General features: G+C 40.4%; 1 protein-coding gene across 5 annotated transcripts in view; it reads right to left on the bottom strand.

Moving 5' to 3' along the window:
* The window catches only part of qkia (QKI, KH domain containing, RNA binding a), a 109,704-nt gene that overhangs the window by 6,230 nt on the left and 76,540 nt on the right, over positions 1 to 26,934 (bottom strand). The window contains exons 5-7 of one of the 5 annotated variants that reach the window (XM_088353835.1): positions 11,212 to 11,299; positions 6,943 to 7,365; positions 1,931 to 2,005 (exon numbers count right to left, since the gene is read on the bottom strand). In XM_088353835.1, the coding sequence (XP_088209961.1) occupies positions 1,931 to 2,005; positions 6,943 to 7,365; positions 11,212 to 11,299 (586 nt within the window). Of the gene's footprint in view, positions 1 to 1,240; positions 2,006 to 6,942; positions 7,366 to 11,211; positions 11,300 to 26,934 lie in introns of those variants that run through there. The other 4 variants (XM_088353836.1, XM_088353832.1, XM_088353833.1 and 1 more) reach the window with 4 other exon arrangements.

The raw sequence follows: 26,934 nt of genomic DNA, 5'->3' as shown, positions 1-26,934 counted from the left end.
GAAGCCAAGATAATAAACAAAATATCCATGGGTATAAATTGACCTCGAAAGTGTTACGAAGGCGACGTAGGTAGCAGACATCCTGAGAAGTCAAAAAAAGGCACTGACAACGGTTAAACCGCTTAGTGGGAGAGAGACCTTTGGAAATATTAAATGCACTCAACATAAGATAGAACATTTTACATCACCATATGGTACCCGAAGCATATTTAACTCCAAATGTAATAAATATAAGTATATGCATTTATAATTATAATATCATGCATTACAATAAATCAATATATCCATGTATACACAGTAATGTTCTCTTCTTTTAAAGCATTTTCACTTGACGGGGATGATAGCAGATATAAAGCGAGAGAAAAACAGCGCGAGAGACAGAGGGTAAGCGACAGAGGGCAAGAGATCGTAGGAGAGTGCAATAATAAATGTAAGAAAGTGAAAAGGGGAAAATTATAGAGGGGGTAAGATAAAAGAGAGGGATGACAAGAGATAGAGCAAGAGAGAAGGTGAGAAAGAATGATGGAATAAAAGAGGGCGAGACAGAGAGCAATAGAGATGGGAAGAAAGAGAGCAAGGGACAGAGAGGCTGAAGGACAGAAGGCTAGAGAGTGTTGTAGAGGGTGAGGTGAGAAAGGGCATACGAGAGTGTGAGGAGAATGTTATGGAGCGGGTGAGAAAGAGGGGAGGAGATAGAATGATAGTGGAAGTGTAGGGCCAGAAGAAAGCAGGAGTTATGGACTAAGTGAGAGAAGCGAGGGGGGGAAGAAAGTGCGAGAAAAACAGCGCGAGAGACAGAGGGCAAGCAACAGAGGGCAAGAGATCGTAGGAGAGGGCAATAATGAATGCAAGAGAGGGTGAGAAGGGGAAAATTATCGAGGGGGTAAGATAAAAGAGGGATGGCAAAAGAGAGCAAGAAGGAGAGGGTAAGAAAGAAAGATGGGATGAAAGAGGGCGAGACAGAGAGCAATAGAGATGGCAAGAAAGAGAGCAAGGGACAGAGAGGCTAGAGAGAGTGTTGTAGAGGGTGAGGTGAGAGGGCATAAAGGGTGAAAAGGGGAGAATTATAGAGGGGGTAGGTTAAAGAGAGTGATGACAAGAGATAGAGCAAGAGGGTAAAAAAGAAAGATGGAACGAAAGAGGGTGAGACGGAGAGCAAGGGACAGAGAGGCTAGAGAGAATGTTGTAGAGGGTTAGGCGATATAGGGCATATGAGAGTGTGAGGAGAATGTTATGGAGAGGGTGAGGAGATAGAATGATAGTGGAAGTGTAGAGAGGGCCAGAAGAGAGCATGAGTTATGGAAAAAGTGAGAGAAGCGAGGGTGTGGGTGCGAGGAAGAGGGCGAAAGAGAGCGGGTAAGTGAGAGAGGGCAAGAGAGAGAAACGTATGCAATGGATGAGAGAGAAGAAAGGGACGAAGCGGGGGAGAGAGATACAGGGAGATAAAGCAAAAGAGATCGAAGGAGAGAAGGTTGTAAAAAAGTGAGCGAAAGAACCCTAATGTATGACACCCACTCAAACCTTTAAGTTAAAATAAATGCGCTTCATACACGATAAACAACATGGTGTATTAACATTAGCCATGCAAAACATAGAAGGCTATATTGCACTAAAACGAGAACAACCTAATACAAGGACACCCATCTCGAATTCAGCCCTGTTGAAAATGCCTCCTGTTCCTTTTTTTTGGTGTGCAAACGAACCCCTTTTCCCACTCCGGATCGAATGTAAACAAAATTTGCACGCCACAACGCACCATATAGCTGGTGTTTGAAGATAGACTGGGTTGGGGCGGCGTGTGTGTGTGTGTGTGGGGGTAAAGGGGGGGCTGACACACAAACACAAACAACAGTACACACAAAACAGTCGAGAATCCCGACTTGGTCATCATCAACATCAGTGAAATGCATCAATTGAGAGCTAAACTGACCTCTGTCAGCGGTCACAATCCTTTGGTAAGGATGGACCCGCGTGTCATGCCGTCTCACTTTAGTAGCCATTGCACCTAGATCGTAACAGGTCCACAAGGTTAGAAACCGTTTCAACATTCACATTTTCTTTTTGCTTTTCGCCATTACAAACAACACACTGGACAATACGTCACATAGCTTGGATAGAAAATACAGTACGACAAAAAATACATCCATTTTTTGGGGGGAAGAGTATTCAAATATGCATAAGTTAAGTCAGGAAATTCCACAGTGCTCAGAGTTTTCAGGGACAAAATACAACAGGGGTGGGTGAAGGTAATGGCTGCTGGGCTGTCCGAGAAAAATAAAAAGGAGTTTTTCCATGGGGTCCTGAGAGGGGATTTGGACAATTTTGTATTCTCGGAAGCTAATTGAATATCGCCCGACGCCACGTGCAGACAGGTCTGTCTATTGTGTGTTCGAATACAGTGGAACCTTGAAATGTACCCCCCCCCCTTTTTTTTTTAAATGCAAGCCTTGGGACTCACTTTTGTGATTTTTCATTGCTTATTTACTTCTTTAAATGACTAAATGCTGATTCATTAGGTGACCAAAAATCAAAGGAAAAAAAACCAAAATGCCCGATTGTAAAAAATCATTGGGATCAATATAAAATATTGTCCTGTTTAGCGATGTTTATTTCAATTTTCTTTTTGTATTTTCTCTGGGCAAATATTTTTTTTCACAAATATACTCAATAAGCTTCTAAAATTCACGTGTCTTATTTTAGAAATTTTGGGGAATACTAGAAAGGCCATGTAAGGTTAAAAATAAATTGTAAAAAAAAACCCTAAATATTAAAGAGACAGTGTGTAGAAATTCACTACTAGAGGTCATTGCTGCTTTAAATGAATTTGACATGTGCGTCAGAAGAAAAGAACACTTAAAAAAAGTACACTCGGCAAAAAGGGGAGCCTAATACCAGATTTTCATGAATTCAATTCATTTACAAAGCGCAGCTAACAATACGAGCCATCGCCTGCAGCCAAGTGCCTATCGTGAGTGGCTAGAGAAAGAAACTGAGGAAAAAGTGGAATATGCCTGACTCACAGCAACCATCAAATGCAGATCTCAGTTGAGTGCAACAAGTGGCTAAACAAACCACTTGGCCAAGCTGCCTTTGGAAAATGGTAATTTGGGCTTCCAGAGTAAGAAGATGGCAGCCTAACATCTCAGCTTATTTAAGTTGTCCTAATATATTTGCAATGTTTTTATTAGAACAAATGAGGTATTTAATATGAACAAATGAGGTATTTTTACGCCACTAAGTGTCACTGGATAATACACACTGAGGCTGTGAGCAATGAGCAACTATTTTGATCCAGGATTATCACTTTCATTTTAACAACTGCAAAGTTAATGCAATTTTAAATATTATTTAAAATTGTTATTTTCAGGAGGTTGAAAATACTAATAATCTCCAAATTGTTTATTTTCCGTTTAATAAATTAAACAAAGAATTTTCTTAATTTTTCACAGAAAAAACAAGAATTCGACTAATAATGCATTCCTAACTTGTTTTTATTTGTAGTTGTATAAAAGTGAAAACAGTCAACCAGCACCCCGGAACGAATTGAATTCAAAGTCTCGAGGTTCCACTGTATTACGAAATATAACCCCAGCGTGGAATGATTTAAAGAAAAGGAATTCAGCATGGCGAGTCTTGGCATCGATATACTACCCGCCACCTACACGACTCCGAAGCGGCAGATGGCCTAACATTTCCCTGCTGTCCGCGAAACCAATGGCGGCGAGATCAAGTAGTGGCGGGGGGGCGTGCGCGAAAAGGCGTTGCTGAAGGCACCGATCGATGCGGCGAGTAAATAAAACGCGCTAAGCCGCTGCAAGTTCAAGAGGAAGATGCTGCACATGACTCCCGGAGGCAACATGCAAACATTGCACGTGTGTCAAATTAAAGCGAGGGGGGGGAAAAAAGAAGGCTTTGTGGATTTGTCATGTTTTAGTTAACATTTGGCAGGCCAGATGCTCGTCACTTTTTTTTCTCCCCGGCAAACGTATGTGAACCGGACGGGAAGCTCGGGAATTAGGCTCAGGTTCACCACAGGCAATGTCGGGGGCGCGTTACAAAGGAATCCAATTACTTTTCTCGGTAACGAGTATTGTAACGCGTTATTAATACTGTTTATAGTACGAGCTGAATTGCAGGTCGGGCCTATAAGAGCAGCTTCAGCAACAGACTGCTGTCACAGTCTCTGAGGGAATCATTTCTTCCTCATGCCATGAGGCTCTTTAACTCCACCCGGGGGAGTAAAAGCTCACATTTAACCCCACCCCACATTTGCATATTACCCTATTTTTATTACAGTGTGTATTTTCCGTAGCATTATTTAAATACTCTACAGCAAAACGTTATATTGGGTATTTTTGTATTCTATATCTTTATTTTATTATTTTATTTTTCAACACAAGGATAATGCTGGAAGTGTGAATTTCCCTACGAAAATGAATAAAGTATCTATCTATCTCTATATATAATGCCAATCATTACTTTCGGCTCAGGCCGGGTTTCTTTCTCTATGACTTTTTAAAAATTATCCACCTGTCATTGTCCCTTTTTGTCTCTCAACCTCCCTCTGTGCTGCGAGTCTCAGGGACCTGCTGCTGGGGGCGAGAATATTTTCCAATTTTCACCCTTTCAAAATGATGGATGGCCTTAACATTTCCCCGTAAACTTTTTTTTTTGAGAAAAAAAGACAAAATCCGCCAATGATGTCAAATTGTCTGTTAATGTAACCTCCGCAGACACAGAAATATTAAAGATGTCAATGTTTATGAAGTCTTGTTTAACTTACAATAGGCTTTACATGTCGCAAGGTCGACAAAATGGATGTTATGTCTCAGCTGTCTCTCAAGATTGCACGAGCAAAGAATTATGAAGGGTTCATCGTCTCAACACGGTTAGTTTACATGTATTCTTCTGTTTCTTTGATTATGTGACTATGTGTTAGCAGTTTTAGGGAATCGGCAATTTATTGTAGATATTGTGCTATTTTAGGATGTCAGTAATCTGGGGGGGTAACACAATCCCTTTTTAAATGAAGTAACTAGGAACTTTTTTTCGGTAACGCGCCCAACAATGACCACAGGTGAAACCGAAACAACAAAGGAAGCGGAGAAAATACAGGACGACTGGAGGAATTTAATGAACACCCCCAGTGGGAGTGACAGGGGGACTATCTGCAGGCATCAAGAAAAAGAGAAGAATCATTTCAGAAGCGGCAGGAATCCGAAGGGATCTCCTGCCAGACGAAATATGCCTCCAGGCCAGTGCAAGAAAGGCTCGTATCTGCCGGGTTGTTTCCGTTGCAGAGTGACCCCGAGTAAACCTTGCGGCGAGACATTTAAGAGGCTCATTGCTTTCCCCTCCCCCCACAATAGATATTTCCTCATCACATGGACAACATCCGGGAAACCAGAGTACTGGCGGCCATACTGGATGGGTTTAAGTTTACCTCTTTATTTTTATGATTGACATTTGAAATATGGCAATCAAAGCTCTAGTTTGGCTATCGTTAAACGTTCCAGGCTAAATCACAACAAATGTTCACTTGTGTACAAACAAGAACCCAGACGCGCGATCGACAAGCGTTTGGTGTAGGGGTTTGGGTTCGAATAAGACGATATCCGGGGTTTCGTTTCAGCCGGCAAACGGCGCACTATTATGGGCAAGGAGTTTGAGCATGCAGGGCCATGCAGTCTTACACCTGAAGCAACTCACCAAGGTCTAAAAACTCAAGTATGCCCTCTAGCGGACGAAGAGAGCATTTTGTTGGATAGCATTATTGACAATAATTGTTGTTGTTTTTTTCAAAAAAGGTTAAAAACTGTTACATTTTGCCAACAATAGTTTCAATTATTCTTGTTTTCTTTTTTAAATCCCCAATTAATTTGTATTGGTACCACATAACGAGTTTGTCGAAACAATTGCTAATTAGCGGAGAAAAAAAGAACACATTTTTACATGCGATAGTGGCCTTACGCTTTACAGATTTCTCATGCAATAGCCTTATAGTACGGACATAATTGCATACTAGCTATGTAAGTAGTTAAAGTTATTATCACATGCCAACAGTTAAATTATGAAATTTAGAATATTCATGATTCCAATTTAAAAAGTTAATATGAATAACAGAATGTCTTCCTACCTCCCATGCATAAAAAAAAATAAACATTTTTAAAAAGTCAGTATGTAATATTTAGTGCCACTAAGTGGTACAAAAAAAAATCAGTAAAAAAGGTGAAAAAAATATATTTGAATACGAGGCTGAAATAATCATACCAATGTTAATTTTTATTAAAAAAAAATCATAGGCCAAGAAATGTATTTCTTTTACATACTGAAATCCGTACCTATGGCTGCCACCATGTTTGTCTGACGTCTTGCTACAGCACTGGTTTTTGTTCGCTCGAGACAAAAGTACCATCTAGTGGTCATAAATTACACACTGGGGCATTGCTGATTTGGTTTGCATTCATCTAAAAATCATAACTTCCGATGCAATTACTTAGAGACTTGCTTTTTTGAAATTTATGGTGGGTCGTATTAAATCATTCAACGCGCTAGATACGGCCCACAAGCCCGAAGTTTGACATGACTGGCCTAGGGTTTAGGCACCCACCCACCGTCCCCGAAGGGCGCATTGAGAGAGAGGTTCTCGGTCTGGCCTCCACTCACCAGATGATAGTACTTAGAAATAAGCGGTACAGTCACAAAAAACAACGCCTAACAAATTCCTCTTTCATTTGAGCATCCAACGAAATAAGTCCAGACCCGAGACAACATCATACCGCGTCTAGTGGACTCATCCAATATGGCCGACTTTTTATATTCAGGGATACGCTTGAAGTCACGCGAAGGCTATCAATTGACCTCCAATGGAAATCAGCCGCGCAGCTTGACCCGCCTTCATCCACCCTGCCGGTGCCTCTCAAGTGGACACCACATATTTACCTTTCAAAAAGTCCTGACTGTGGCTAACGTCCAGTACCCCCATGGCAGGGTAAAACAAGCCGCCCTCTTGCATGGGCTGGCTAAAGTGGGCGGCGCTGACGCTCCCCCAGGTCCGCTTACCTAGAACCCCACTGTGCTCGATGGGGTACTCCAGCAGGGAGGTGGGCGCCAGGGCGTAGGGGTAATCGTACGGCGTGGTGTAGATGAGCCCGCCGTCGGGCGTGGGCGGCACCAGGGTGGGGGTGCCGTTGGGCAGCATGGCAGCCATCTGAGTGGGCCGGATGAGGTTCATGATGGGGGCCCCGGCGGGGGTCTGGGGCCGCAGAGCCCCGGGCGGCAGCACCTGACCCCCTGGGGTCGCAATGAGGCGGGGTCCCTGAGCCGCCGCCGCTGCCGCCGCTGCAAGAGAGAACGCAAGGGTGGCTGCCATAAGCGAAGAGAGCGGAGGACAGGAAGTGGGGGAAGGCGGACGGTTACCGCAGATGGAAGGGTGAAATATAAAAGGAGGGAAAAAAAGAAGAGAGTTGGCAGGGAGAAGGGGAGGGGAAGAGGAGGGAGGGGGAGCAAAAGGTAAAATTAGTCCATGCATGCAATGATCATGGTTGTGGACCACAAAGCAAAACAAAATAACCCCTTGCGCTAGGGATGGGCGATAGGACTTAAACAATGATCATAATCTCAGAACAATTAAAGATCTTTAGATCATCTATACTCTGAGTAAGCAGTCTCTGGCCTGGATGTAGTGCTAACGCGGCTGCTAGCCTCATCACTTTAGCAGTATATGCTAACGTTTTAAGCAGCTAATGCCAGTTTCACAACCGTGACTACTAATGCCAATTGTGGACAGGGTGGCTAGCTAATAGCATTAGTGAACAGGTTTTCTTAAGTAGTTACTACTGAATCACTTTGCAGCTAATTCAGGTTTTGTGAGCTAAACTAAGGACACTGACATTAACTACCATCACTAGCAGGGTTGCCAATTAGCTGCATTAGCAAATTAATGGCTAATTTGGCCGTAGCTGTTAGCATAAATCTAGGAATTAATCCTGAATAATCAACCGATGCCGCTTTCAAATTAACCCTAGCATTGTGACCTTAACTATTATGAGCAGGGTTGCTGGCTGGCTGCACGAGTGAATGCATTACTTTTGTGGCTAGCATTGCTTTAGCCTCTACAAACTTTTAAAAGTTAATGCTAAATAAGGGTGGCTAGCTAGCTGCATGAGTGAATAGCATCACCCTTTTGGGTAGTTTCCCATTTTTCACTAACATTTTAGCAGTTTAAACTGAATACCGAATCTGCCAATGCCAGTTCATGAACTTAACTTTTAACGCCAACATTGTAGACAGGCTGGCTAACTAGTCACATTAGTGAATCGTGTTATTTTTAATCGCTGGCTTTACTTTTGCTGCTAGAATGCTTTAGCAGATAATGCTAAAGTATTTAGCAGCCAATACCAGTTTCATTTCCTTCAATACTAACGCTAACAATGTGGACAGGGTGTCTAGCTAGCAACATTAATGAATAGCATTAATTTTGTGGCTATTGGACAGGTTGCCTTACTAGTCACTTTGGTGAACAACATCACTTTAGCAGTTAATGCAGGATAAGTTATTAGCCAATGCCAGTTTAATGACCCTAACTAGTAAAGATAACATTGTGGACAGGGTAGCGAGCTGTATCAATGAATAGCATCAATTTTGATGCTAGTTTCGTTTTAGCCACTTGCATCAAACTGGCAGCTAAGGCTATCTAATTTAGCAGCTAATGCTAGCTTCATGATCTTAAATACCAATGCCACTATTGTTGACACGGTGGCTAGCTACCCAATAATGCTATTGTCGTTGCGTTGATTCCTGTAAATTTTAAATAGAAAAAAAAGGCCCAATTGAACAAAACCCTGTCCGGATTTTCGAAAAACAAATAGCCAGAAACATGCTAATTAATCCCCCTTCAAAATGCCTCCTTTAATCGTCAAGATCGGAATTTCATTTTCCAAAAATTGTGATCAATTTCTCCTCCCACACATCGCCCAGCCCTACTTCACACCAAAACAAGCTTGCTGCATCCCGATGCAAAGCGCAGAAAAAAAAAAAAAAACACCTGGGCAAATGTTTGCATGAGGAGCGACATAAACAGTACACAATAACACACAAACACAATTTCAAATATGAACAAGGAGAACACAAACATAGTTCGTCTTCCTGGTTGCCCCCGTGACTCCAGATTGACACAGACACAGGATGCAAATGTGAACGTTTGAGATACAAAATTTGTATTTCAAACTTGGCTGCAGATAGCTAGCTAGCAATTAGCGAATTTCTTAAGTTGGCGTGTGGTGTGCTGCGTTGCGTTAGAATAACAGTCAATCAAATACTTCAGATACGATCTTTGGTACTGTTAAGGAATGGGGACAATCATTCTCGGGGAAAGATAAAAACAACTAACTGGTGATTGTGTGAAATTGTCTGCTAATTGAGAATTGATTGACCGAGTTTTCTTTAACTGGGCTACAAAGACAGATGAGAAAACCTGAAGTCTTGATGCTCAATTTTCGGGGTAAACAATTTTTTTGGTGTGTCATATTTTGTTTTCAGGAACAAAAACTGAAGTAAACCACAATATACTGCCCATTCACTTTTGATAAGTTTATTTTTTTAATATAATTGCAAATGTTTAAAGAAGTAATACATAATATTTTAGGGAAAAAAGTTGGGCTTTTTGATCTTAAAAGACATAATGAGCACATTTCTCTTTTCCCTTTGTGTTTCACTCAAAGGAAAAAAAATCAGAAATTTGAGGGATTGTATTTACTTTTCGGTCAGAAATCAAGTTTAAATACTGCACATTTTTAATACAAATTTCATTAATTATTGGAAAAGCACTAGCATAAGCAGTTAGCTGCTGTTTCCACAATGCCAAGGTCAGTGACACTGGCTGCTAAATTTATTAGCATTAACATTCAAAGTGATACTAGCAGCTATCCAGCTTAAGTGATGCTAAACACAGCTGCATTAGCAAAAAAAAAAAAAAAAAAAAAAAAAGCTAACCTAACAGGAATAAATTAAGCCTCAGACATGATCAAACGATCTTTCCATTTCTTTTAATATCACAATTGTGTTCTATATGTTCATTCATGTATAGTGCATCCATAATTTTTCATTAAATTTTTTTTTCACTTTTTCTCATCTCAAACTTTTCAGTGAGATACAATGGAAATCGAACTCGGGTGGCAGCGGTGAGCGCCGAATCCTAACCACTGGACCACCAGTAGTATAGATGACATGGAAAAGGGCATTTGATTTTATTTAATCATCACTTTTTTCCTCACAGTACCAAAATCAAATGCTAATTTTGTGCATGTCAGATGTTACAATTACTAGTCAAGTCTAAGTCGTTTCACATTGTGGTTTCTGTATTTACTTTCTGTTTTCTTAATTCTCTTACGTTCTTATCTGATACTGTGACTAAATGAAATAACGAGATAAAACCGAATACCTTTTTCGTAAGTCATCTGTATTAGTGCTGGTCCACTGACTTATTTTTGTACTAGCTGTGACCCAGGTTTGATTCCTGCTGCATCCCATGCTTTGCAATTGTGATCAAACATATTTTTCGACTGATCAATCTTTGCACAAATAGGGTAAAACCTCATGCATAACGCAAACAGACACTTTGATTTCCTTTTAAGTAAAAAAAAAAGAGTTCATTATGCACAATTTACTATGGTTATATTGCCCTCCCCTAGCTCATTTTGTCTTCAAAATCTTAATTTTCCTGCGATTTGAACCTAGCCAAACACTTAACATTTCATCCCATAAAACTAATATTTGTAAATAATCAAAAGATGTTCTATTATTCCTATAAAGCTTGCCATCACACCGACATTGACCACATTCAAGCAGATTTTCGCCTAGGTTGCCAGATGCTAGCGTGGATGCTACTCCAGTCAGCACAACTAGATGGCGACATGCAGAGCTCAAAACAAAGTGAGCGGCTCCCGAGTGACTAAGAGCAAAGAAAAAAAGGGATGGATGGAGAAAAGATGGATGGGTGGATGAGAAAGCAACACAGAGGACTAAATGCACCTCCTTCAACGTTTAAGGATTTAGTCGCAAAACACAAAGTGTTTGGTCAGCACACATGTACTCTGACTTAACGCAGATGCGACCGATTAATTAACAAAAAAAAATCAATTGAGTAAACGCTCCAGAGTGGATATGTGTCCTTAGAATGAACCAAAGTGGCGATAATCGTAGTTCACTTACGCGCTTTGATGTTGTTGTCTCGATATGTCCCGTTGAGAATGGCCAACTCCATCAGCTGGATCTTCTTCAAATTGTCTTCACCTTCCGCCTGTGGAAAATCACACACACACACAAAAAAAATATTGTCAGCTGCCAGACGCTAGTAACAAATGGATGATTTATTGCCACATGTGTTGGTTGCTATCAGTGGAGAAACAGGAATTCGGAGTATTTAAGTGTGGGCAAACAGTGGCACACAGACCACTGTCTGCCAGGCTTGAATAACAATACATATATCTTTTTAAAGTACAACCCAAAAAAAAAAAAGTTTCAGAGCCGCCTTTTGTCACTGAGTGATCCCCTCCTCCATAACATATGTACATATATATTTAATGGTATTATTGTGGGGAAGCACAGCGGCACAGTTCTGAGGTCATGAGATTGAACCTTCCTGTGTGGAGTTTGCATGGTCTCCCTGTGCTTCTATGGGTTTCCTCCGGGCACTCCGGTTTCCTCCCACATTCCAAAAAAACCCCCCATGCATTCCAGGTTAATTGGCCAGTTCAAATTGTCCCTAGGTCTGAATGAGTGAGTGAGTTGTCTGTCTCTGTGTGCCCTGCGACTGTCTGGCAACCAGTTCAGGGTGTCCCCTGCCCACTGCCCTGGACTGAACAAAACTTGAAACATTAAAGGAATCTAATTTTTTCTAAAGTTCCTCCCCCAAGCCCTCTTTAAATACATCCTTCCAGCTCACAAAAATGTGATAAACCATAAAGGGTGCGTTGATCAAAGAACAGCAACATGATTCGCCAATAGTGACAATGATGCAAACAGAGCATACGCGCTAAAAAGTTAAAAAAAACAAAACAACAGTGGGCAATATATATATATATATATATAATGATAACATGTTTAATAAATACAACAGTATAATAAATGGCCACATGTAAATGTATTCATGAATAAATATTAGAAAAATAGGAAGCCTTTTTTTCTAATGTATTGTCGGTCGAGACTGCATCAGCAGGTGGTAAGATAAAAAATTTAAAACAATTTAAAAATCTTATATCTTTTCCTCCTGGTCCGGCTTTTGTGCCAACATTTTTAACTTTATGCAGCCTGCTGCTCCAAAAGTTTGCCCTGAACGAATAAAAGTTAAAAAAGAACAAACAAGGAAATTGTTATTTTGTATTTTTTGTGAAAAAAAGCGGATATGGGCACTGTTTGGCTCCAACTTTTCGATTTTGATCATCTTGGATTAAAGTTGAGCAGTTGCATCTCAATCTCCAAAAGAGTCTCATAAAACAATTTCAAAAAGCACGTCAATTCCAGCAGCACTCTCATGACAGGCAACGCAAAACCATGGCAACCACTTTACAAAATTGCATGAGTGGGCGGCGGTACATAAAGTCAGCTCTTTTTCAAAATTTCGCAAACACACGTAAAGATATGCTGCACAAAAAATGGTATGAATGCATATTCATACAACATATCAGAAGGATAATTACACTCATTTTCTAGACTCCCTGGTGCGCAATAACCAGCCCGGCAAACGTCACCCCCCCGTCAATTCATTTTGGGATAAATAAATAGAAAAAGCAGCAGCCACTTTCATTACGGCTATATTAGGGGACGCAAATTATTCGCGGAAAAGCAATTAAGATAGCACCCACTCTTATCCTGAAAATACACAGGCTTGCTGTTTTCTCCAGCTGCTGAGAACCCAGCAACAGTTTTGCCATACAAAGTTTGTCTGGGGTTGAGGTAAATTACTTGTCAAAGTGGAGTTTGAGTTTAGAGATGGACCGATAATTGGCTTTGTGGCCAATGATCAGGTTAGATTTTCAACACACTTGCAGATATTGAGTTTATATATATATATATATATATATATATATATATATATATAAAACTTGACCACTGATAAGCGATCCATGTGAAACACTGTAAATCAGTCTCAGGTGAAACAAAGCCTGTGTCAGCCCCACCCATAGAAGTACCTGATTGGTTGGAAGAACGAGAGCCAACCAATCAGTAGCGATCCAATGCAGTCTAGTTCCACATACGGTTGCAGTGGAGTATTAATGATTCAAAGTATTTCTTTAGTTTAATATAGAAAGAAAGCTAACAATAACAATAGCAGCTAGTCAGAGCCTGCAACCAAATGGCTAATGTGTGGCTAGAGAAGGAAACATTTAAAGAGGCAACAATTTGGACATTTGCTGACAGAAGGTGAGTGCCACTGAAGTATGAAAAAGATATCTGCACAGAGCAGCTAACCTAAACAATATTGGCTAGTAATCAGCCATAGCCTGCAGCCAGGGATCATGGGCGATATTTAGCTGTGGAAGGTGAGTGACACAAACAAGACGAAAATGCTTTATTTATACGGAGCAGCTATCAATAACGATAGCGTCTGGCAGTAAGCCACGGTGGCTTACACGAGTGCCTAGAGAAGAAAACAGTGAAAAGAATGAATGTGATGGCGACCAACACATGCAGGGCTCAGCTGTGGAATGTGAGTGACACCGCTTTATTTCCGCCAAGTGGCTAACAATAACAATAGTGGCTGAAGGCGAGCTATAGTAAGGTGGTCAGAGAAGGAAACAGTGGAAAACGGAGGAAGATGCCTAATCGTGGAACTGTGTGACATGCACTTTAATGACCCACTGTGAAAGGTGAGTGAAACTGTAGGGGCCAAGCCTGAGCAGCTATCAATCACAATAGTGGCTAGTGGTCATAGCTGGCAACCAAGAGGCTAAGATGAGTGGCTCAAGAAAGAAACAGTGGGGAAGAAAAAGTTGAAGAGTCCTGAATCGGGGGACTCAATAACCATCATGTACAGGGCTCAGCAATGTGCGGTAAATGGTCTTTTCGTCCGTAAAGCACCACATGACCAACTATTTATCCATCCATTGTCTGTCTGCATTGCTTATCCTCAGTAGGGTTGCGGGGGTGCTGGAGCCCATCCCAGCTATCTTCGGGCAGTGGGCAGGGGACAAACAAGCACAGGGAAAACATGCAAACTCCACACAGGAAGGTTCGCTCTCATGACCTCAGGACTGTGCCGCTAACCACTGTGCCGTGCTGCGCGAAATAACTAACTTTGCAAAATTGTGAAATGTAAAAGTAAGATGGCCGTCACACATTTCAGCTTCTTCAAAGGGCTCTTTAAGTTGTGTAAAATAATTTTTTGATTTATTTTACTGGTCCCCTTAGAGGAAATGACACTGTTCTTAACCTTGTTGGTTGGTTCGTTGGATCCCTTAACCACTAAAGTCGTAAAGGCACCATTCCCTGTGGTGTGTCTTGGGCAAGTACAGCCTGGTGGCGCCCATCCCTCTCCAGGCCAAAATATATTTACACTCGGTCTCGTACCGGGGACCTTTCGCGTGTCAGGCGAACGTGCTGACCGCTGCACTACGAAACACTTTCTAAATCCTACAAGTCATAACATTTTTTTTTGTAAATGTTTTTGTGCATTTCTGCTTTTAAATCAAAATCGATATTGTGTTATTGAAATGAATTAGGTCTTTTCACCAATAGGGGTTGCTATATAATAAACACTCTGGCTTAAATCGCTCTTGTATGCGGCAATAGAGAATGCAAGATAGTGAGTGGGCGCAAGGTTAAAAGCGATGAAGAAAAAAAATGACAGGTTGGTCTCTCTTGACTAAATAGAAGCGGTTCTTTGCCCTGTTTAGTGGAGCGGCACTTCCAATTAACAAGACAAGAAAGTTCGACGGCTTCTCGCTCCTCGGCCGTCTCGTTCCCTGAGGGCCCTTTTTTTCCTCTTTTTTTTACGAGCTGCGGCCTGCGACGCGTTTCCCTTTAGGGATGACGCCAAAGATGGCAAAAGCAATTCAATTACAGGAATACACAAGTTGAATTTCATTACGACGGAACAGGTGCCGCTTTTAATTTGAATGTACGTTTACAAATGTTGTTGCAGGATATTTGGAGCAGGGATGCATAATAACTTCCCACCCTGACAAATACCGATAAATCCTGCTAAAAACAAAACAGTCAGAATCCAATTATTTTTATGTCCGTCTTCATATGTTCTGAAATTGTCCTGTGTCACCCGCCACTTTTTTTTTTTTTTGCATTTTTGATACTTGAAAATATCCAAACAATGCTTTCAATACACAACAGACGGGCACTTTGCTTGCGACATAAAATTTGGTAGCTAAAACACGGAACTGATGCATGAATGATGCATTGGGCGTGGAAGGGGAGCGATTTCTCTCTGACCAGTATAATTAAGCATTGTCTTTGCCTATTTGTCAATGCCTCACGAGCCTCATCACACTATGGTTATTCACCCTAAATCACCATTAAACATTTTCTCCTCGGATCTACACAATTTGCGTAGATCCCACTTTATGAATGAATAGTTGGACATTGGAACGATTTACAAGACGAGATCAAACAAAGACTCCACACACAGACACACACATGCTTTTCCTGGTTGTTCTCACTTTTGGGATAATGAATTTACTACATCCCCTTAAGTTATAATTTCCCTCTTTCCGAATGAATAATTTTTGGATGTTTTCTGGCACTGTGTTTTTGTTTATGACTTCAAAACAGTGAATTTCTCCTTAAGGTGAGATTTTCAAGTTATCTAAAAAATAGACCCTTTTAAGCTATTTTTATTCATTCATGTACTAACTCAATAGAGGATGGGTGAAATTATTCAATGATCGTGAGAATTCCACGCAAAAAATATCGGTATTGGATCGGTATCCATCAATACTACCCCGTGGTTACTTGGATTGAATCGCCCTCCCCTAGCTTGGAATGGTACAACTGAAGAGTGTTCAGAGAATCCTTTAACCACCATGGATATAAATTTTTTTTCTTCCCCCACAGAAGCTTATTAGACTGCACATTTCCCGTATTTCTCCCCCCACCTCCAGGTTGTCATTCCATGAAAGCTCCGTGAGTACACCTGCCAGTGTAACTGCTCCAGTTTGCAGGAGACAGCGAAAGATGACAGCTCGGCAATGTCTGCAGACATCGACTCTAAGATGTGTCTGTTTCAGAAAAGGGAGGTGTGCGCGGAGATAATACCGACCGGGACCGTTGGGAACCGAGCGGGATCGTTTTAAATCATGTAGTGTTGCGAAACACCTCCCGACCACAGACGGAGCTGGAATCAATGTTTGATGAATGTCACTGGGGAGCGCAGTTTAACACTTTAATCTCGCCACAATTAAGAGACTCCCCGCCATTAAACATTCAGGCAAAATCGGAGAGCGTGTCTTTGATGATCTGAGCGCCTCCGAGACGGCCGGATTAGGTGAGGAAGGGATGGTTTCGTATTCCTGACGTAGTCGCGTGTCCGAACAACCCTCTTCCGTCCGTCATTGGCGGGCGGGGTGAAAAAAAGCTGTCACTCAATAAAGGCGCTCTATCCGCGGGAATCAGATTCAATCAATGAGGCCTATTTGTGCGATCAGCGGAGCGGTAAAAGCTATCAGGGAGGAGGGAGGGAACTGAAGGTAGACAGCGGCGTGATGAGATAAAGTAGGTTAGCCATGTCTCGCTGCCTTCCTGACAACCTTGCAACGAGGTCACACCTTGAATGCTAAAATGCCGTGGTGGCACCTGAAGAAACCGCCAAAATGTTGGGGAACAAATGATGGCTCCTATTAAACAAGACCTTTGGGATACGCCGTCCCTAACGTAATTTTTTATCACGTTACGATGTGAAATACAATGTTTTTCAACCTCTTGTTACAGCATTTCCCCCATCATACAACATCAATGCGGTGTTTGTGCGTATGACTGTTCAAGTCACGTGCCTTCTACGGGTCTAGGATGCCTGTCCATTAGTTTGCGTCCCAACGTTCTGAAAATGCCAATATGTTATTGGATGAACTACTTCCCATAATGCCTTTCTGCATCTTCCTTCTAGTTCAGAATCCTGTGTCCTTCGTAACGATGTTCGTTTTGTACTATATTTATTAGCTAAGGTCCCAAGCCAAGGGAAAAACAAAATCAAAATAATCATGGAAACAAATCTTGAGACTATCAAATATGAAAAAGACACATGAAATGTTGCTCCTGCCAGGGTGTATGGCCATAACCAATCAATGATCAGGTATATTTAACAAGAATAGCGAAGCTAATGAACAAAACTAAAGTATGGTGGCCTGCCGAGCCTATAAGAGACGAGGGAATGGGAAGGATACAATCCGACCCGAAAATTAGAAGCCAGTTGGAGAATGACTAATGTGACTCTTTTTCAGGTCATTTGTTTGCAATAAAAGCAATAAAATTACATTTTTAGTTCAAATAAATAAAATAAAATTATAATAAAAACAACAACAAAACAATATACAAATAAAAAGTTGTTAAAAATAAATCAAATACATAAATTAAAATACATAAAATATAAATTATACTCAAAAAAGTAAATATATAAAAAGATTAAGCATTGATGACCATTTTATTCACAGGAAATTCTGTGCACAAATGAACGACAGACATGGTGTAGAAATTCAGAAGACGGCTGACAATCACTCTTTTACTAAAAGGGACATTGCTGCCTTGCAATATCGCAGCAAAGCCATCGACATTGTAAAGTATTCTTTCCTCCCTGGCCACCATCTTTGACCGGTTTCCCCGATAGGCGCTACAGTTCCCTTTAAACAAGGACAAACAGGCTCAAAGACAGCTTCTTCGCCAGGGCCATCACCACCCTAAACAAGCGCACAAACACTGAATACATGTATCTTTTACCCTACTTATATGTAACTTCTTTGGGAATTTTTGTTGCTGCTTTATGTTATTCCATTACTTTTCATTGAACTATTGTTATGATGCACTTCTCTTTCATTGCAATGTCATAACTTCGGTTAGTCTCTTGTAAATATTTTTGTTAATTCATCCTGACAGTCTAATGTTTCTCTTTTAAGTCCCTATTACATGTTTACCTTGGAATGCCATGTGTAATGTTATTGCATACAATGTTTCACCATGTTGATATCAATGACAATTTCCTTTGATTCAAACAGGTTTGATATGATCAAAACACAAGGCACATAGACATAAGTAATAGAGTAATATCTGAATGAAAGTAATATAACACGGCTTAATATGAAGTTCTAATCATGGCTTAACACGAGCATTGATATATTTTAATATTACAATACATGTGTCACACATAAAACTGTAGACGCATTTGCATTCCATGCTAAAAACATTTTTTTCTTCTCCCAACCACTCACGCGCATCCAAATTTAGCCTACATACAGTAGCACTCAGCATCTCGGCAAGAAAATGCAACAGATGGGTGCCTGTCTTCTGAGTGTTTCTAGAATCGGCATCTCTTTCTGCAAGGAAGCCAGGGGGGCGTGTTTTCTCGCAAAACCGAAACAGACGTCTTCTACTTCGGCACAGCTTGGAGAGATTAAATAACGGGTGAGCGGGGGAAAAAAAAAGTTTAAATGATGGAGAAGACAATGAAAGAGGAGGGCTACCCGGAGAGAGTAGCAGAAAAGCAATTTGTCTCGCGGGCGCGGACTCGCTCTCAGTCACTGCCAGTCACTACAAATGCACACACACTTGACCCCAAGCACGTAATCTGGGGCTACAGCACGGACAGGGTCGGCCCCTTCAAACGGGGCCAATTACCTCACAGGTAAATACAGGCTGCCCCGAGTGACTCTTGGGATTCAGAGCAATGTGGACTATTGGAACGAGTAGGGGATGAACGACTGCAAGTAGGGCTTCAACTAACAACTGTTTTAACTCGTTCATGACCAGAACTAAAACAAAGTTTTCAGAAACATTGTATGAGAGTGCCATAAATAAAAACATTAGAATGGGTTTGGCACAGCTCTTCGGTAAGTATCAATGCTCTGGGAATTATTGCAGTATATTAAAAAAAGAAATCACCTATAGATTGCAGGAGTGTTTTTAATCAGATCTTTGCCAACACAACAAGGAAGCCACCGCTTCCTACTTTTGCTTCCTGTGTCCAGCGATTGAGAGTATGTAGTGAAGCAGTGTGGTAAGAAAAGCAAATATATGGATAACGCTTAAACAGATGATGAAGTCCCTTCTTCATTAGCGAGGCAGAGAGGGATGGCTTTTCGTGCACGCCCGCAAGAACAAGATAGCCCTTGTAACCGAAATCGTGTGATCACGTCATAGGAAACATCAGGTGCTGAAAAGTTCTTGCGAAAATCATGCATACGTACAGTATGTTTGGAAAAAAATAAAATAAAGGTATTTTGCAAGCAAAGTGTCCTTGTGTTGTTTAAATAAAGAATTGTTTAGATATGTGAGGTATTACAAATCGAAAAAGGAAGCACCAAAGTGAAAGTTCTACTCGAAATGAATCCTTTCAGAATTTTTTTTCCCCCCACATTTTTTCTTGGGAACGAGTATTTCCAACAACAGTATATAAGGCACATCAGGTCATAAGGTGCACTTTGAAATTTAGGTGTGACTTATAGTTGACAGTGCTTGGTCAGTAGACATGAATCTATAAATAAAACCTTTGTTTAATTTTCAGGGACCGGCAAATAATAAATTAAAATGAAGTAAACATGAATCTTTGCAAACCAAGAACAGGCTCATTATCACCAGAAGAACAGTAAATACAACAAATGTGCATTTTGTGAAGAACATTAAGTGATCAACTGCAAGTCAAAAAAAAACTACTGAACAATTCTCAACAGTTTAAAATCAAATAGCTATAACAACTGATGTTTGTTTTTCGGAATGCATGCATTTAATTTCAAACACGTTTGTCAGGGACTGTCTGGCATAATGCTCAAGCTTCCTTTTACAGGAAAGTATATGCACATGAAATACAATGATTGTCATCAAAACTGTATTGGCTTGAATTTTACTTAAATCTTACTGAGGCAAGTCAGACTCCATTTCGTACAACTGTCTGACGTGCTCTTTAAACGTTTGTGCGTCACTGAGCTAACGCCATGATATTCAAAGTCATCTTTATAACTTTGCAATTAGTCTTTGTATTCGCCGTATCAAGGCGAGAATTCTCCTAAAATATTAAGACGCATACATGATGTTGATGCCGCCATTTTTGTATAAGTTACGGCTTGAGACAAAGACTATTGCGCATGAGCGACTCTTCGCAGAGATTATACTCCAGTAGAGATGCGCCTCTGTTGGAAGAAACGTGTCGACAATGGAAGTCGTTGCAGATTTTTTCTATTAGCGATTTTTGTCGACAACGTCGACTAATCATTGCAGCCGTACCTGCGGGAAGGATTAGTGGACGACTTCATGTGCTTCTGCGGTAGAGACAGCAGCTGTTCTTCTTGAACTAGCCCAGCCCCTCTCTTTTTTGTTGGTTTCTTCCCAAACTAACATCTGGTGGAAAACGATTACTCCCACCGCACAGCCAGGATGACTAATCAACAATTCCTCACTCGGCAGGAAAAGTGGCGTGCAGAAAAAGGGGGAGGAAGGAATAAGCGCTTGTAATGAGCCTCAAAACGTCTCGACACCAAAATAAACAAAACGGTGAGGCAAATTGATTTGGGGAGAACCTGTGGGATGTCTCGGGGAAGGAACAAAAACGAAAAGTGTCAAACATAGAAAAAAAAAAAAATTATTTAAAATTAAAGTTGCAGTGGAACCAAACTCCAAAAGTGGATTAAGGTCTATCACCCAACTTCTAGAATAAAATACACAATGAGACCCGGAGAGATCATTTTCAACTCACAAGAGATGTGATCAACCCTAGCCCTGAAACCCACATGACATCCTCAATCCTTTTTATTAAACGAAATTTAAACTCAAAGCTTGAGGGGAAGGGTATACATTCCTGAATGGCAGCACGGGGACCTCGGTTCTGAAACAAAAACAAAGAGTCTAACCAAAAAAAGAAATATTTGGAATTAAAGTCGCACTGGGACCAAAGTACAACAGGTAAATTATTATGGATATTTTAAGTTTTTAACTTATACTAATGAGGTGAAAAGTGATTCTTAGAATACAATTAATAAAAGAATGTGTGCCTTGTTCGAGATTGGGTGGAAACATTTGTCGGCCAGGAAAGAGATGGGCCCCACCAGGCTTTACTTGCCCAAGACACACCACAGGAAATGGTGCTCTTATGACCCTACTGGTTAAAGGATCCACTCACCATCCATACCCAAAAGGTACCAAATAAAATGTTGATTATTGTAAGATGTGTTATATTCTTTTAAGATTTTTTACCAACGCGAGGAAAAATATTTCTTACAATTATCTACCATCAGCTAAATGATCTGTCTTTCTTACTTTGTATGTACTGTTATATATACACATACATATATTACTAAAATAAGCAAAAGAGATCTAACATCATCAGGATAATTTTCCTTTTTTAGGATTATTTTTTTTAAGCAGAGAAAAAAGAAAAGGTCTTAAATTAGGAAAATATTATTTTTTTAAATTATCTACCATACCATATCAGCTAAACAATTTGCTAATTTTAAGGAAAGTTTCATGTTATTTATCTAATAAAATGAATGCATATCTTAAATTAAGATGAAGTATATGGGAAATTAGTTAAAATCATACCATTATCCAGGGCCCCCTAATGTCAGCTGAAATGCCCACTGACCTGTTCTAAAAATAACTCACCAGTACTGGGCAATTGTGATTTTCTAGTAAACTCATTATTATAGTTAAATTATACTTTCAATAATTAACTTGGTAATAACATAAAAAAATATTCTAAAAATGCATATCAAAATGGGTACCCCTTGCGGTAATTTAACAAAAAATAGCTCTCAGCTTGAAAAAGATTGGAGACCCATAATCTCAGACAATTTTACTTATTCTAATGTATTTTCATGCCAATGTGGGGTGAAAATTGAAAATTTTAAGTGCAACCTACATTTGCTGCTCTGAAGTCTTGTTCTTGCAATAGATATTTTATAAGACACTTGCTTACCCTACGACTCCCTCACATTCCCAAAGTATAAAAGTAGGTAATGGAATCTTCTAGAGAAAATTTGGATGAAAAAAAATAAAATTTGCAATGACATTTACCGCCCACATCAAAGTGACTCAGTCTCTTCAAAAAGCAGCTCATTTTGACCCCAAAAAGTTCTTAACCGATTATTCGCTGACGTCGACAACAAATGCTTTACTATACATTACCCTCGTTTTAATAATTCCCACCACACATGACTGTCTGATGGCTGGCTCGCTCCCTCCATCTGGGGGATTACCTTCTTGTTCAAGGACATTTCGACACGCAATTAACACACAGATTAGCAGACAACAGGCATCATCTCGTGACACCAACACGTGTTTGTGTCAGACTAAAAACCGGTGAGTGAATCTGCAGTAAAATCTGATGGAATAATAATTTCCCGCCATGCCACCTCTGTCTGTTTTTAGAAATAAAGTGTCTTTATTGTCCCTTTTCACCGTTTGCTGGTTTTCTGAGTCCGAGACATCTCTGTTAGCGACGGGCGCCATTAGTCATGCTAAAGCCGCCAACACCTTAGCTCATTAGCATAGACACGAACCCGACACCAGTCAGATTATTACAAACACTTTGCAGCTGCTCCTCCCCATTACGCTCAATCAAACGGATTAGTCAAATGCTGTTGAAAATTGGGAGTTAGCTTATACTTCACTTCCTGGGATGCCAAGAATCTTTTCAGGTCAAAGGGTTTTCGGAGAAATACATTTTGATCAATATATGTTTTTAGGATTTAAAAAAAAAAATATATTCAACCCTGCAGAATCCTTCTTTGGAAGATTATGACCCGTAGGTTCTCCGGGGTTAAATAGACTTCATTATTTTTTAAGGTGCTGTCTAGAAATTGAATGTTTCGCTTGCTGACGCAATCTTCTGGCTTAAATCATTGTTTCAGCCTCTTCCGAGCTGCTCGTGTGGCACATGAAAGTTTGTGCATTTCTAGGACTCGCTCGACTAAGCTTTTATTCCATCTTTGTGGGGATCTGGGTTGGAATTTGGACTGTATCAGAAACAGACTTTTTCTTTTTTCACCATTTTCATCCTACACTAGCAGATAACCACAAGCTATTTATCTAGATACCGAAGCAATTTCCCATAGTGGGAGGTGGCGAGAGTAAATAACACACTCACATTCAACAAACATTCATTCCCCTTCACTCTTCCCAACCTGACACCGAACATTAAGCCCACAGCACAACAAGGGGTGAGTTGCAGTGCTATGCAACCCTTCATCAGCAGAGAGGCCTGACAGCATTTACTGGTTGACCCCCTCCCGATCATATGCGTCGATATCAGTGATTCTTAACTATCCTGCGCCATTCACATCCATCCCTATCAATCTTGCATCCATTAAATTAACCAACCTCATATCCAGAGCACGTTTCACCTCATCCATCCAACCATATTTGGGCCTACCGCTCATTCTATTTCTCACCACTTCTTTTTGAAAACCGCGAGCATGAAAATGAAACTCTTATTTTTCAGTATTTTAATCATAAAAATGAAAGTGTCTTATTTTAATACATACATTTTAAATTCATATTTCTCCAAATATTTATTTTAATTTTATTGTATGATTTAGATTTCTGATAAATTGTTTTACTTCATTTTTTAAATTTTAATTGTATTTGTACCTGTATATTGACTTTTTCCATTACTAAAAAATGGAAGTATCTTGCGTATTTCAAATTGTAATACGTGTGTGTGTGTGTAAATATACTTTATATGTTTGTTTGGATCCCTTAACCACCAGGGTCGTAGGGACACAATTTCATGTGGTGTGTATAGGGCAAGAACAGCCTGGTGGCGCCCATTTCTCTCCAGGTCAACATAGGTTTCCACCCAGAATAAATAAATATATATATGGACTGATGCCAACATTGTCACGACCTAAGAAAAAGGCCAGGGACGGTCAACGATGGAGAAAGTTGTCCAGAGTTGCGTCCTCATTGACACCCTGACAACCCATGCGGTTAAGAGATCCGTGATGTATATATACATTTATTTTCGCCAATTTTTAAAGTAATCTTAGGTGCAAATATTGCGGTCGCTAAACCCTTTAGTTTCTTGAATACAACATTTAGCCAGCACCTCAAATGTAACTAAATGATCAAAGTTAACGTTAGTATACTGTTACACAGTCAAATTTGAGGTTGAAACTCCTCGAGTCGGAAACACACTGAACATAGTTCTATCTTTATGAGTCGGTAAATCAATCAATTGATTAAAACCCAACATAACTTGGACTTAAATTATTTACAAAAGAAAAAGATTGAGTATATTGTCTCCTGGGGTTTTATTATGTGCAAAAACTGACAAGTGTCTCCGGTCAAAAAAAAATTCTAAAGCACTAAAAAGCGGTAAAGCACAAATTCTGAGTGATGTTTATTCTCAAAGAGGGCTTGCATTTCATGTAACATAACAGCATTAGGAGTGGATTAAAGTCCACATAAATAAAGTTGAAAAACCCACAGATTTAACAACACGATTATGCCTTTTTTTGGAGCAACAACATCAGTTCGGACCGATGCTGCAGCGGACTGAGCCAACCAGCGAGCATCTGTCCATCGTCTCTTGTTCCCAGTTGACCCCCTTTCCGGCCCCCGACATCGAATTTCTACCCTCATCCTCTCGGATTCTTTTGCTCCTCTTTCGCATTTATCCCGACCGGGCTGCCAGACGGTGTATTGTTCTGTCACTCGCGATCCTTTAATGCCCTCCAATCGAGCGGGGAATATCTTGAGGGGATTTGGCTAGGGATGATTTGGGTGGGGGGGAGAGCTTTAAATACTGGCGGAGGGATTTGCATCAGATTCCGAGATCCTGACTAAGAGATGATCACCGCGGCTTTGGCGGAGGACAGAAATGAAAAGTACCCCTGGCGAGGAGTGAGAATCCAATACAAGAAGGGTGAGCAGCCACCTGTCGTTCTCTTTTATGAGGACGAGCTGCAGTTACCTGAAACCGGTAGAACGACGAGCTCTACATGAAACGGGTGGATGCAGGGATGCAATGAATTTAAATTAGCTAACCAATTGGTAAATCTTTAGTGATTAGCCGAAGTAACCATTCAAACAGATCTACTTATTTTCCATGGATAAAGATGTACTTCGTGGAATTACAGCGTCAATTCACATGCGATATATTGTAAACGTTTGCATGAGAAGTGACAAATGAAACACCACACATACATGTAAAAGAACAAGCGACGTTACGCAAATAAGAGTTCTCTGCATTTAACTCAACAGAAACTGTCATGACTACTGATGTGACTCAGCCGTGCCCGCTCCTTTGGCGCCAACTGCCGCGGTTCCTGATTGGCTGCCGATCAGTACTTGTACCCGGTCCTGCCTATCCCCCTTTGTCAGTCTGTCTGCAAACCTCAGTTAACACTAGGCAAGCCTTTTTCGACCCTGACTCCCATTTGTCCCGATTTTTGCTCCCGTCTGTTCCCCGGCTTGGACCCGTTTTTTGATCCTGACCACATCTATTTTCCCGTCCCGGCTTTCGACCTCTTTTTTGTCCCCGACGAGGTCTTCTCTCAGATTCCGGCTTACGACTCGCTTCAGACCTCGACCACGTTTTTGCTCTCCTGTCCTACTGACCCGTTTTTCCCTCCCCGACACCGCTCGCCACGGAAGATCCAAATCAGAGTATCAGGGAGACCTGCTTCACGCATCCAGCAATCAATGGATCGTGGGCGCAACCCTTTCTCTTTCTTCCAATAAAACGCAACGCAAGTAGGTCCCGTCTCCGTTTTGGTCCTGACAAAAACTAAGGATGATTCAAGTCATGTCACTCAAAAATTCCCCGAGTACCATACTTGTTTGCTCCAAAAGTGAGCTCCAGTTTTGAGTCCAGTCCGTTGTGCTCGTATGCGGCTTTCCTGAATCATTGACCTACAATATATAAGGCTTTTGTTGTGAGGGCAGATAATAAAACTGAAATGTCCCGATGATAATAGAAACAATACTCATGTGGATTTTTTTCATTTGGTGCAAAAAAAAAAAAATCCCTGGTTTTGCATGAATCATTTGTCTCTGTACTACAAGTCCCACACATTGCTTTGTGACATCAAAATTAGAAAAGCATTTTATTGCCATTGATAACACCGTATCGTAAACATTGTTTACAACAAGATTAGACATGGCGCAAATAGATAAACATGTAATTAAAAATTCTAAGGAAAAAACTAAGATGAAACAAATGACACGACAAATGGAAAATAATTTACAACGTAGTGCTTGAAGACTGGGCTAAGTTGTAAGTGCATAGTAACAATAGTGAAATGAAAAGCAGTGCAGCTTACCAATACTGCAATGAAAAATAGTGTAATAATATTTAGCAGCAACACATTCCAAAAGAAGTCCATGAATAAGGTATAAATACCCATTTTTTTGAGTAGGCGCACCTATCACACAAAAAGATAGGATCGATTATATGCTGTATTTTAAAATATCAGCACACATCTGAGCAATTAGGCATACATAAAAAAACAAAAAAACAAAAGTGTGACTTTCAATCCCCCCCCCAAAAAAACCTTTAAAAAATCCAACAGGCTGTCATTGCATTGCTTATCAGACTTAAAATTGTATTTGGATACTATACATCCAATTTAAACACCCAAAAATATTCAGGATAAGTCCAGTTTTGACAAAAAAACTCACTCATAATATTAGGTCTTTGAACTATTAACATCATTCCCGTAATCTCTAAATCCAATTATTTATTTGTAAAGGTCTCGAAACAAGCCACCAGGATGATACAAACAA

The sequence above is a fragment of the Urocampus carinirostris genome, chromosome 15 (assembly GCF_059441175.1).
Source record: "Urocampus carinirostris isolate Australia breed hairy pipefish chromosome 15, RoL_Ucar_1.0, whole genome shotgun sequence".
Taxonomy (NCBI): Eukaryota; Metazoa; Chordata; class Actinopteri; order Syngnathiformes; family Syngnathidae; genus Urocampus; species Urocampus carinirostris.
The sequence above is the reverse complement of the archived record's forward strand: the minus strand, read 5'-3'. Positions and strand labels throughout refer to the sequence as shown.